At 27.6% G+C, this 14,355-nt stretch overlaps 1 protein-coding gene across 2 annotated transcripts; it reads right to left on the bottom strand.

Moving 5' to 3' along the window:
• Positions 1 to 4,516: 4,516 nt before the first annotated feature.
• On the bottom strand, positions 4,517 to 14,355 carry LOC107440442 (leptin receptor gene-related protein). Of its 2 annotated transcripts, XM_071184726.2 has the most exons (4): positions 14,211 to 14,355; positions 10,592 to 10,787; positions 9,570 to 9,702; positions 4,517 to 5,055 (listed from the first exon to the last, which is right to left on the bottom strand). In XM_071184726.2, exons 1-3 carry the CDS (start codon positions 14,309 to 14,311, stop codon positions 9,598 to 9,600), a joined length of 402 nt encoding a protein of 133 aa, XP_071040827.1. In that variant the 5' UTR covers positions 14,312 to 14,355; the 3' UTR covers positions 4,517 to 5,055; positions 9,570 to 9,597. The 2 variants fall into 2 exon arrangements, with proteins under 2 accessions (XP_071040827.1, XP_015908846.2); XM_016053360.4 differs by lacking the exon at positions 9,570 to 9,702.

Here is a 14,355-nt window from a genome sequence, read left to right as displayed (position 1 = left end):
TTACCCTTCTCTAAAGGAAAATAGTCTTTGTGTTCTACTTGATCTTAATGGGGTCACAAAGTGGAAAAGTTCCGTCCGTAACACTGAACAACCACCCAACTTGTTTCATCGATTTTGATTCTGTCGGAAACAAAATATTCTGGTATATTAGAAAACTGGAATATTAGGAAAATAAAAATAATATATTAGTTTAAAAAAATAATAATAACTTCTTCTACTACAAGTTATGCCATTCTACTACGGAATAATAGAGATTTCGTTTCATCCTTAACCTACTGGAATAAAATTCGTAATCATTTAGAACTGGAATATAATTCCGGGAGAACAAATTCCGCCAAACTGACATTCACGGAATTATGACGTCAAGATAGAGTCATTCCAACCGAAATGGTAATAGCCCTGTTTATTTCTATCTTCGTTTGAAAAGCTTACATTTCACAGTAGACCTTGACGAAACATTCATTACAGGGATCGGTCCGCGGTCCCTACATTGAAATGATATATATATCCCTTGTTATAATTTTACAACTGTCGTTGGACAGTCGACCCAATTTTGAGTTTACGACTACCAATGCTCAACTCCGTAGCCTCGTAATTGTGAACTCAATCCAGAAGACAAGGGGTACAATTATTAGGAGAAAGTTGCCTTCGCGGAGAACTTTTTGGTGGAACTAATTTCTATAACATTGCAATTTTTAATAAATATTCTTTATGTTCATTGTTGAACGGGTAACGAGTTAACTGGATATTATTGCTCCAAAACTGCTCAGAAACTTGAAATTGCACAGGCGTGTAGAAAATGTATTGGGAGTACAATGGAATAAAAAAAAGGAACACTCGATTATTAATTCGAGAATTACTAAAATTGTTAAAATTTTAGGAAAAAACACGAGGGATAGAGATTACGCGTTGTCAGATTTAAAATATTATATCTTAACATTTATAATGCAATTTTAAAAAATAAAAAACTTATTAATGAGTTATAATACCGTTCCCTGTTTGAAGTGGTATAAATCTCGTTAAAGGGTACAATTACCTTCCATTTATTTCTTATTGAGTCACGCAATAATTTTTTAAATTCGGGTAATCATCAAATATTTCGTTACGAGTAACATGTAAAGAAAATGCTCGTACATAAGGCTACAATAATTATATAGTTTGAAAACAAAATATTCTATGTTTTTGTGGAAAGTATGACGTAAAAAAAGTCTCTATTTCAAGAGAGCTTTAACATTTCCTAGAAAACTATACTAAATGTGTAATGTCTTTCTCATTCCCCGCCGAGGTGATGTATAAAACCCTTGACCGATTGGACAATTCTCAATTTCAAAAGTCACTCGATCTTATCCTTATATTCAGGGACCGATCAAGACAAATTCAGGCTCAAGGTCCAGCAAATTCTCCGGGGCCCCTTACAAAATGTTTTGAAATTAAATTACTGTAGTTTGCACAACATTTTGAGTAATTAGTCCTACCAATAGTAAAGAATCAATTGAACTGCATGATTCAAGATAAACATTCTATGAAATTTTGAAAGCAGACAATTGAAGATTATTTTTCTAGGATGAAGTTTATGTATCTATAAATGAAAGCAAAATATAAAACAACAAAACAATGTTATACCAATAGAAAAATAGTTTGGTGACCACAAACAATTGAAATCAGTGATTTTTGCTAAAAGTCACTGATTAGCTGAATTATTTTTTTATTGTAAGCTGTAACGATTTTTTATTTAGTACTTAAACCAACACAAAGTTATCCCACCTTCCATTAGACTTTTTACTAATTTTTGAGGCCCCTCAGAAATAGTGGGCCCTAGGCCCATGCCTATTGGACCTAGGCGATAATCAAGCCCTGCTTATATTGCTTCAAGAAAAGTGTTGTCGGGAATTATTGATATGCAATGGTGGTCAAAATCATTATAAATTAACTTTATTAAATCAAGAAAAAAAATTTAAGTATACATTTGATTAATACTTTAGATATAAAAAGGAATTCTTTCTCGTTAATCTGGATATTCAGCAGCTATTCAATATAATCGTTCCAAATTTAAGCAAAGTAAGACTTATTTGTCATTTTCAGTTTATCAGCAACATATACGCCAACTCGCTATCGCTCGTCAAACCCCGGAACTAATAGCTATGCAGTTGGCAGCTCTCTCAATTATTCTTCATTGTTCAATATTCCAATTTTTATACTCTTATATTTAACACTTTATATTAATTATATTAGATGAAATGCTTCTTTTCAACGATCGTCTAACACTTCTAATAATTAGAATGAAATTTTTAAACCTGGCTCTCCAAGAAAATATTCATACGGAAAGAAAACTGCGAAAGATCATGATATAAATTCTTCCATACAGTCTTTGTTTAAATATAAAATTAGTTTATTAAAAAAATATGAAAATTTAGTTAATTTAAAGATTTTTGACACTTTTGTTAATTTTTAGTTGCTTTTTAATTATAATATATTATGAATAATTAATGTGCCACATCGAGGGATGAATGAAATCCCCTAGAGCAGTGTTACCCAGTGTAGTACGCTTATCCCCAGGGGTACGGGAACAGTTTAGCGGGGGTACGCGTTCTTATGCGAAATATCTTGCAACAAACGAAAAGTTCAAAAAATTTTATTTAAAAAAAAAGCTAGCCATGAAAATTTACGATTACGTGTTCTTCTATTGGTTATTTTTTGCAGAGTTAACAGCTAATAATTAGTGGTGTCAACAGCCATGAGTGATTTTTAACTTTAGTGCAATTTTTTACAGTAAAAAAACATTCATTTTTGTAATAGTGGTACACAGTGTTACGAAAAATTTAGAAAGGGTACACTAAAGTCATAAGTTTGGGAAACACTGCCCTAGAGTATTTCTTAATTGGATAAGTATTACCATTTAATTTTATAAATATTTAATATAAGGTGATTTCGATTTTAAATCTTAAAATTTTGTTACTAACTTCTTTCTCAAAAACAATTTAAACATTGATTAAATTATTATGATATTTTTCTTTCACCTTACAATTTGTACGAAATGTTGTATAACAATCTAATCTATCATCTAATAAATACTTTTTATACTATTTTAAATAGACAAATATCTATATATGAATGCTCATTAAATTTATTAAAATAATACTATTTTTTTCTTAGCGTTATATTGCACTATAATTTACATTATAGGAAAGGAAGCATAATAAATTAATGTTGCAGAATTATTTACAATTATTGAAGTAGAATAAATTTATGTTTGTTACATGGTTTTGTTGAAATTTTTTTTTTTAATGTTCCAAATTCTTTATTAATGAGAATATGTAGAGAATAAAACTTAAGTTTTATTGAGTTATTTATTTTTAATAAATATTTAAATTATACTCATAGCTTTATAACTAAATATAATAACCAGATCTTTATCATAAGAAAAGTTAAATTCTTCAAAACCATGAATTGTATTTATTCAATTCAAGGTGAAATTGTATTTATTCAATTCAAGGAATTACAATGAACCCAAAATACAGCAATGAAAGATCTATTAGGTTTGTGACGTCATAAAACGTATTGAGGAACCGATGAGAGAAACTGACACATCTGATTGAGTCAATCACATGTGTCATCGCTTACTGGAACTGATCATTACTTACTCATCAGTTAAATAATTACTAATGTGTCTACCAATCTTGGTTTCCCATGGTACTAAAGACATCACATTTACTTAGATAAATAATAATTCATTATAATTCTTTTCTTTGTGGAAAAGATTTTAACTGATTGCGTTGTAGAAATAAGTTCTATTCATGAATTAAATTTAGAATATAAGTCTTTTAACATTACATATATTTATATATACAGATGAACCTTGCTAGTAACCTAGAAGAGTGGCAAAATCTTTTTGTAATAACTAATAAAAAAAAGAAAAGAAAAGACGTTTAGAATGGTCTTAAATAAACCATTACAGCAAAAATATCAAAGAATTTGAGATAGAAATGGGCAGAAAAATATTTTATGATCATCTTAAGTCAATCAGTACTTTGATGTATTTTGCTCTGATTACAAAATTTGGTTAAAATCCCATCATAAATTCTTCTTAACTTTGGAGGCTTTTTTACCTCACTTATTTCCACAACCAGAACTTAATTACAACTTGAATCAACAAGCTGTGCTAGCAACTAAAGGAAATATTCATTAAAGAATAATGATCAGAAAAGAACTTTCCCATCCAGAGGGGAAGAATGAACCAGCGAATTTATAAAAACGAAAACTTGTAAAAGAAGGGCTAAATAAAATTATGAGATTATTTATTTATGAATATATAACATTTTAACTTACATATTCAATAATTTGCTACTTTTTTTTAATTGGCAAAATTACCTGAAAATCTGCAAATTTCAGTTTGTAGTTCTCTACCGTTTTTTTAAAACATATTTTGACGAATCGGGAGCAGTTGGCATCTTTTCATGCTGACGGTGATACGAAAATAATGATCATGAATAAGCTATACAAATGATAATAAAATAAATGTATTATATCAGACTATTTATTAATAAATTTTATTACAAAGACGATTATGGATTTATTGTATAATATGCAAACAAAAATTCTTCAGAAATCATAATTTATAAGATAAATGCTTTCACAGATGTTATGAAAGAATTAAACATTTTTTAATGACAATAAGAGGAAAGAAAAAAAAATATTACAAACAAGTACTAAATACATTTAAAATAGACAGATACTCTACAATACGATTCGATGCAAACATTCGTTTTAAAAACATAATACAAACAAGAAGAAATGGAAGTTTAATTTACATGACATCATAACGAAAGGTCACATAACACCAAAAAGCATCAACACTAGTCTTATAATACTTTTTACAATATTTTTTTAAGTAAAGCTTCTGTTATAAAACTGACACCTTTGCAATGTCCCAGTGTCTATACATCACCACATACTGTAATCAACATCATCATTATCAAATGCCACGAAAAATCCAAGAATAGTTAGGAAGGTTACAACATTTCCAGCAAGAACCAATCCACAAGCACCCCATAATATCTAAAGGAAAATAAAAAGTTTGCAATACATTATGTCAACTTCATCAAGTTAAATTTGATTAAATGCCCTTTTTTTGCATTGATACATAAAAATACCTAGTTCAAATGTGTATGGATCAAGTTCATCTATACATAGTAAACAATAAATTTAACTTTAGAAAACAAAAATAATACAAACAGGTTTTGAGCAATTTAAAAAAAAAAAATGCTCGAAAATTGCGATACAAATAATTTATAAATGAATAAAGAACACAGAAGTAAAGAATTTTTTGTGGGAATCTATTCAACATTCTGCAATAACTGTAACTTTATTCAGCAATTCTCCATGATTGTAAAAGTGCCTATTGTTTATCTCATCAATAAGTATCAATTTGAATTATTGGAATTGATCTAGTCTGAGAGATACTACTGCATAATAACAGTCCCCAAAATTGTCAGTCATTATTTGCTAATTTAGTTAAAAAATTCAAAAAGCAAATATGTAACAAGTAAATAATTAAACAAATAAATACATTCAATGAAAAGTCTAAACAAACTCAAGGAAAATGTGAAAAATCACATGTTTTAACTTGGAAATAAGCCACCTAAAGAGGCATACATTTCATGAAAATAATGAATAAAACCTTCAAATGATAAAATCATGATTCAAAAATTTATTGTACGCTTTAAAAATAATAATAATATTAAAATTTTTTTTTAGATGAATCCTTTCAAACTGAATGAATGCTTGCTGAGCATAACTCAAATTTTCCAACAATATTTTTTTTGGTTTTCAATAATGTAAAGTTATTTATGTTTCATCAATAAAAGCCATATAGAATAAAAATATGCGTGTCTTGACACTCTTCTATTTATTCAAAATGTTTCTTTTTTAAAGTAAGGTAATACAGACTTCTTCTTAGGAATAAAAAAGGGCAGGGTGCTTCCAAACTGAAAATAGCACTATGAGCTTTGAAAGGGCACTATTATCATTACTCATTATCAAAACAACACTACTCATTATCAAAACAACAGAAAAATTTAAAGTTTTTGAAAAATAATTAAAGGTAAGCTAAAAGACAATCCTTGTGCATAAATTTTCTTAAAAAGAAAAAAAAAAAATACATCTTAAAAAAAAAAAAGGATTAACAGATAAAAAAAAAAGTTTTCTAGTTGTTTATGTTTCAGACCGAAAATTGTGAGAAAATAAACATTAACTTTACTTCACTTATCAAATTGAGCTGGGTACCTGATCTAAACATCGTGGGAGTGAGGTAGATATATAAAAAATAAACATTTAAAGGTGCATTTTTAAATAAAGGGCATATATTTAAAATTAAATAATGGTAAAAGTTGATCTAAAAAATTTATTAATATACCCTCTCAAATAAAAAATAAGAATATTATGTGAAAATGAATAAAGAAAAATTACGTGAAAATGAAAGAATAAAATTTTAAAGAGTTAAATAATTATTAATAACTAAATAAATCAGAAATGGACCTTTCATTAAAACAGGTGGTTAAGAATATAATCTTTTTCTAAAAAAATAAAATAAAAAGGCAGTGTTTTTAAGAGATGGCAGCTTATTTTTACAAAAAGGGCCAAGAGGAAGCATTTATAGGGATCAAAGGGCAGGCGGGGCAAGGAGCCCATCTAAAAGTTCTTAGGGAGAACACTGGGTAACATCAGAACAGTAGTTTAAATAATTTCTTTAAAACTTTTATTAGAAAATGACTAATTTTTGATGGAGGAATTTGGTTTGAAAAGAGCAGAAATTCTTGATACTTATTTTGGAAGTGATATTTCTCTGAAATGAAAAAAAAAATTAAACTAAATTTTTGTCATTATATCAGAATGGACAGCTTAGCTTTGTCAATCTAATAAGTGTTAAAATAACTGTGAGTCTATTGTATAGTAAATAGAAGCTTATGTATCAGTGGTTATAATGAAAGGGTTAACATAATGAGGTGGGAGCATTAAAGAGTGTAGACAGGAATAATCAATGTTTGTTAACGGTATTTATTACAGTATGGTAACAATGCACTTATGGTTCATTATTAAAATATGTACCATGTGGCGGAATTTTCTCGAGCTTTCTGCTACAAACTTTCTTAGCACTAACATAATTCTGCAAGATACTTTTAATTATAACAATAGTAAGGCAAATTCGGACTTTCAACAAATCAGCCGTAAAATGTGAGAAATTTTCCCACTTTGAAAAATTTGCTTATTGTGATGATACTGTATCAAAATTATAGAGATTTCAAGAAACATGTCACCTTCAGAAAAAGGGATTTAAAAATCCCCATGAATTTATGTAAAATCATCACAAATTTATTACTCAAATCCTTGCTTCTAAATTTGTCAATAATAATATTATACTTAATACTGAGATTTTAAAAAAAGGAGGAGAAATAGCCTCTTCCCCAAATAAAAAACAACACATAACCAATTGTAATAACTGCCAAAAAACGATTGTGAAAAGGTGTACGACGGCATGATCCCAAATTATGCATATCAAAAAGTGATTACTCAAATTTGAAACTAGTGTACTGTAATAAAATCAAATTAATAAATATCGTTATTTGATAAATCACGCAAAGATAATCATAAAAACGAAAAATAACTGTTGATGAAACAATTGGAAAACAACGTAGATAACACTGGGTAATTTGTTTTTGTTGCATTTACGCAAAGGCTTGATATTCCCTAATTCAGGTGCGGAGATTTTAAATATGAAATGAGATTTGTTCTTAAAGCTACAGAATTCCTTTTTCATAAAAATGAAATTTTTAGTCTATTTTTTGTTGAAATGTACAAGTTTAAAAACGCTATATATAACAGGAGGGTGACAGAGATGTTATGACCTTCCAGGGAAGTAAGTACACATCACCAGGATAGGAAGTTATGCCTGGAAATGTCGTCATAAAAAGCTAGGGGTGCTTTCATATTATGACCTCTTCAGAAGCACATGAAGTAACATTTCATAATAGGGTAGCACTCCTAGCACAGATGACAACATTTCTGAGCATGGGTTTATATGCAATTTTAATCCGGATATCGCCTCTTCTTAAGTCTCCCTGAAACTTGTCAGAATATTTATGGAGCCCTGTGTTATACATAATGCTTCTAAACTCTTATATTTTGACAAAAAATGTCATTTAAAAAACAAAAAACTGGAGCTTAGATCTGCATCTAAGATCTGTCAAAAAATTTCATGCGACAAAAAACAAAATAAAATTTGCTCCCTCGTAGAATCAATAAAATCGTCGCGAATCAAGAGCTTTAAGCAGTAATTATCCTCAATTCGAAATTTTTGGGTTAAAAAAAATCTCTGAGAAAAACTTTGGAATTTAAAAATCCGTTTGGAAAAAAAAAAACAGAGTGTAATAGCTTAGGAGCGATTTTTGCTACTACATTGTTTTGTAACTAGTATTATCTTCTTTTGTTAAGTTTGTAACTTACTAGTCCACAGAATCCTGCCCTGATGAGTGCACTTTTTTACTTGAAAATAAAATACTCTTTTTTTGTCGTTAGAAAAGTGTTACTTTTTTAATTTTTCAAATTTAATGACCAGCTCATGATTTTATTAATTAATTTCATAGCTTTTTGATCAGAATAATTTGAAGCACATAACACAAATTAACATAAAAAATTAACAAAACATAACGAATATAAAGTTAAAAATTAAAAAATGACATAATTATATATTCCATTTTTAATACTTATTACATTCATTGCTTGCTAATGTTGTGATTTTACTTACAAAATTTAATGTTTAATTTGTTGTTCTCATTTTAAGTGCATAGCTAAGTTTTGTATTTCCTCAGTATACAAAAAAAAAATTACGAAAAAATAATTCGGAAAGTTACAAAAAAATTAAAATATTTAGTCTTTTTACAACTATAAAACATCATAATTTTTCATACCTTTATTAAATAACTACTTTTTATTTACAATAACATTTTATTGTAATTTTAAGAATCCAATTACAAAAAAAAAAAATTTAAAAAAAATAAAAGAGATTTTGGAAATTTTTTTTGTCTCAACGACCACAGAAATTATACTGAGTGTACACGTTTGAAAAATGGATTTCTACACAATTCAAAATCCTAGCAAACAACCAAGTGCACAAAGTTCCTTGATTACGTTATTTCCCCTCTTTTTCTAAGTAGCCTGAAATAAGAAAACGATTTTTGACGAGATGTGATCAATACACAATAGCATTCTTCTTTTAAAAAAATGAATACCATAAAATTCAAAATTTCCCCTTGTTTCATTAATTAACAAGAGTAAGAAAGACTTGAATATTTGAAAGGTATAGTTTTAAATAATTACTTTCATAATAATAGAAGAATCCAACATTTTAAGTTTAAAAAACATTGATTGATTACATACTGCACTTCACTGAAAGGTAATTAAAATTTAAAGCTCCATTTTTGTTTGTTATTAAAATAATAAATTAAAATTATAATACTGGTTTGCATTTATTTTATTTGTGAGAGTGCACCTAAATTTTTTTTGTCTAAACTTACTAGAACTCTCATTGGAAATTATATGCAATCAAATAACAGCATCGTCTTTATCAAACCCAAGGAAAAATCCAAAAATACTTAAGAAGTTAGCAATATTTCCAGCAAAAACCAATCCACAGGCACCCCATAATATCTAAGGAAAAAGATAGCTTTCTTTACATTATGCCACCATTATTAAATTAAAACATTTATAATTAAAAATTGAATAATAAGTTAACTATTAAGTTTTATGTTCATATTTAAAGTCTAGATTTAAATTTTTAGCTTAATACACCCAATAATTTAAATTGATACTTTTTAATTCTGTCACTGTCATTTTATTGCTGAAAAAAAATCCAACAATATGCAATATAATATAAAAGCAAACAAAATAATACAGTGCAGAGCAACACGGATAAATCCTATGACATAATTACATTCTAAACATTTCCTTTAATCATTTATTAATGCTTTAGCAATGTTAAAAATATTAGCAATAATTCATTTTATTTATAAAATTAAATAATACTTATATAATTTTTACTCATCATTTTTGTCATAGCAAAAGAAAAAAAAATTATGCTTTACAAAATTTTTATTAATTATAATAATAAATAAAAAGTATAATTTAATCAATAAATCTAAAAATTTTCCTTTACAAAATCAAATGAATCATTTGTACTAAATAAATATTACATACAATTTTATGTTCAAATTTAAAATTATATAAACATTTTGTATATTTGTAAGCAATAACGGAATATATAAAACAATTATAAATATTTTAAACTCAAAATATTACTTACATTAATAATTTGAAAAAAATAGTGAAGTGGTGAGTGGTAAAATTAACTGTAATGCACTAGCCAAGTCTGATATATATAAATAAACCGCTAAAAACTTCTTACATTTAGTACTTTTTAAATTACAGCCATTGCTTTATATTATACAAAAAAAGAAATTTAAATACTTTAATTCCACTGCTAAAATGTAACAACAAAAAAAAAAGTACATCAATCAATAATTGAGCACAATATACTTACAACAGGATCTCCAGAAGGAGCTTCTGCAAGTACTATAGGAAGGCCAAATGCTGAGATAATTATCCCTGTAGTTATAAACAATGCAAGCTCATGACAGGCATTGCTAGTCCCCATATCATCTCGATATCTCCTAGATATCAATGTTGGAATGGGCGAGAGAAGGTAGAAAATAATAACGAAAAATGGATACCAGTTACTGCAGGGAGAAATGAAAACATTTAAACACACATTTTCCATCACAAAGATTTTTTTCTTTTAAACAGAAAATATAAATCAAGATTTTAAAAGAAGTTGTGGCTATTTATTTGGTGGTCCAATCTAATAACTCTTGATAGTATTATGTGAATTATATACCCATGGGAAAGCCGATCTTCACTTTCAAAGCTCCAGAAACGACTTTAAGTCTTTCATGAGAAGGATTGACATCTCAGAAATACGTTTCACATTCTTAAACCTGGTTAACATAATCAAATTTGTTAATTTGAAAACAAAAATTGGCAAGAGATTTGTTTGTAGAGTATGGTTAATGACTTGTTTCTACAACCAAAAAATTTGCTAAATCAAGAATATATAAATCAAGATTTTTCTATAAGCTGAGGCTATTTATTTGGCATTCCAATCTAATAACTCTTGATAGTATTATGCAAATTATATACCCATGGAAAAACCGACCTTCCACTTTTGGATTCACTTCGAAAGCTCCAGAAACAACTTTAAGTCTTTTATGAGAAAGATTGACATCTCAGAAATATATTTCACATTCTTAAACCTTGTAACATAATCAAATTTGTTAGCTTGAAAACAAAAATTGGCAAGAGATTTGTCTGTAGAGTGTGGTTAATGATTTGTTTCTACAACCAAAAAATTTGCTAGAAGGAAAATGTGTAAAGATTTCACAGTTATTAAGAGAAACCCAACATCAGAATTAAAGAACATTCCGAACCAAACTAAGAGTTGTTTCTGAAACTTATACACCACTGAGCACAAAAGTACTTTAGGAGCACAAAGTACACTGAGCACAAAGGTGGAGATTACTTTGAAACCTATTAAATGAGTAGGCAATTCACATAATATTTTTAGTAGTCATTAGATCAGTCCTGGAAATAAGAACAAATATGGCATGTTACTTTAAGAAATTATTTTATTTTGTCCTAAATTTCAGTTAAAGCCAGAATAAGTAAAAGTTATACATATAATTGGAAAGAAAGATTAGGTTTAATCATAAGAAACAAATTAAAGATATAATTGACCAAAAGATCGCATTCATATTTAAATGTTTAAAAAAAGAAACAACTTTTATAAGAGACTTATTTTCTGTTTCTGGATTTTTTGCTTACACCTGATATCAGAGCAATAGACAGTTGATGAGGGATAAGACTTCTGAAATCATGTAAATATCATTCTTTTGTTTGCAATAGTTTGATGAAGACAAATTGGTTTTGTTATAAAACTGTAAGGTTTAATGATAACTAAAATGGTCATGTAAAACCAAAAATACATTATTTTCAACCCATTTGTTTGGAAAATTTGAGGTAAAGAAAACATAATGATTAACTGCTAATTTTACAACATTACAAAATTAAAAAAAAAGATGTGTTGTCAATGAACATTTACTGGTCTCTCTTAATTACCAGGATTACCAATTCAATGCTTCAAGTTTGGAACCTGAATAGGAAAGGAAATAAACGGTACCCAGAACTGTACAACTGCTCCTTAGAATGATTGTTCCATTCTTGGCAAGGTTTATGATTATTTTTAAATAAAATTCATGAAGATTTTTTAAAATTTAAATCACGATTTTTTTATTTTCAAAAGATACTTGGAGAAATTTGATTTTCAATATTAAAAACATAATTATAGTTGAATCATTATTAAAATAAATTTTTAAACAACATGTTTGAAATTATAGCGTGGAAGTAAATATTGTTTTACAGTAATACATAATGTATGCAATTACAAAATTATTGAAAAAGGAAAAAAAAAGCATCAATATTAACAATGAAAAAACTGCAAATCACATACAATAAAAAACACATACAATACAATCACATACAGTAAAAAAAAAAAAAAAACTATTTTAACACAATAAATTGTAAATCCTTATTTACAAAATATTGTAATATAGAATAAGTAAATTCCCCATTTTAATTTATCTTAAAACAGTTGTTTTCCAAGCCATGTAAAATAATTCCCTTTTAAATTGTATGTAATTGAAGAGTCAGAAATATATTTGCAATATTAAAATAAAACAAGTTTTAGAAGATCGTATTTTTTAAATCTAGGAATCACAATTTTTCTATCATGTTTCTAGCAAAATCACTTCATGTTCAAAGACTACCATTTTGTTAAAGGTGTATAGATTGACAATATATATAAACTGCATTAAATTTCGTTTTTATTGTGTTTAAATTTTTATTTGCATCCTGAAAAGTTCAAAGAAAAAAATTATATTTCATAAGAACTTTTATTCTTTACAAAATAAATTATGTAATTTTGCTAATTGAAACTTGTTAATACTTGTAAAAACTTGTTTTTTCGCAATTAGTTAGGATCAAGAAAATTTGTAATAATGTTGAAAGTTTTCGAGAAGCTGTGGATAATTTTTTAAATAATTTGAGTAAAAATGATTTTCCTTTTAATTTTTGTAATGTTAATTTTTTAATTAAAAAAATGATTGATGGTTTTTAGGTTTTTTTTATATTTTTTCTTTTAACAGGGCGCAATTCTAGTCTTAACTGAACAGCCCCAGTTAAGCATTCTATTAATTTATCTACGTATCTCCTTCTCCTGACCTTTTCATATCATTTTTAAACTTTTACTGCGCATTATTATAGGGGGCGTTGTTTTTCAGTTTTTAGTGTTTTCTTTTCCTCCGCTTTTGAAGTTGATTCTTGACCTGTGACTGTGAGTTTTTAATTTTCTGATGATTTTTATTGATTTTCTTTTTGTAATTTGTTTATTCTTTTGAATGTATCTTGTTTTTCCTGGACCTCTATACAAAACCATCGGGGTACTGAGGGAGATATTTTAAGCTTTTGCTTCTCCCTCAAATAGAAATGGTTTTGTTTTTAATGGCTACCGGGGCCGGTACCCCCTGAAGACGTCGGCTTCGGTGGTCGTATTTTTGTTTTATTTCATTTGTTTTGTATTGATACTTTTTTCTGAAATTTCTGCTGCTTTTTAGCGCGTTTTTTTCAAAGAAGTTTTTTCCTTTTGATCTTAATTATTTGTGTTTTCTTTCAGTATTGTTAATAGTGCAATATATTTACAATAAACATTGGAAATATGAAAATCAATAAAAACCTTGAAAAATCTGATATGAAAACACTTTTGATGGAGAGATGGTGAGGATCTAATGTCCTGAACAAGGGAATCAGCATTCAATCTTGCATTATTTAAATGAATGCTGATTACCTTGTTAATGACTAAGTTCCTCACCGACAAAATAGGTTCCTTCCCAACACTGTTCCTTAACGTCAAAATAGAGAAAATACATTAAATACTTAATTATTAATTTATTAGACATTAAAAGCTGGAACAACTAGCTACTCAATTAGAATATAGAATAGCAAAAGACAGATATTTTATATTTTCAATAAATATTTTACAGAATACTTACTTGTACTGAGGTAAAGCACATCCTAGCACAAGTAATGTCATCCCAACAGAACCAGAAAATGCCAAAGCAACCAAACTGAAACATCCATCAATAAGTACCATATTCCAAATACTAAACACATTTTCCAGCTATGATTTTCATTAAT

This window comes from Parasteatoda tepidariorum, chromosome 5 (genome assembly GCF_982258835.1).
Source record: "Parasteatoda tepidariorum strain Cologne lab strain chromosome 5, Ptep-v5.0, whole genome shotgun sequence".
NCBI lineage: Eukaryota > Metazoa > Arthropoda > Arachnida > Araneae > Theridiidae > Parasteatoda > Parasteatoda tepidariorum.
The sequence above is the reverse complement of the archived record's forward strand: the minus strand, read 5'-3'. Positions and strand labels throughout refer to the sequence as shown.

Coding starts and splice junctions, on each gene's coding strand:
- LOC107440442 (XM_016053360.4), bottom strand. CDS start 14,311: ATGGTACTTATTGATGGATGTTTCAGTTTGGTTGCTTTGGCATTTTCT. Junction 10,788..14,210: donor TGTGCTTTACCTCAGTACAA/GTAAGTATTCTG, acceptor TTCTCCCTGCAG/TAACTGGTATCCATTTTTCG. Junction 5,056..10,591: donor CTCCTTCTGGAGATCCTGTT/GTAAGTATATTG, acceptor ATTTTCCTTTAG/ATATTATGGGGTGCTTGTGG.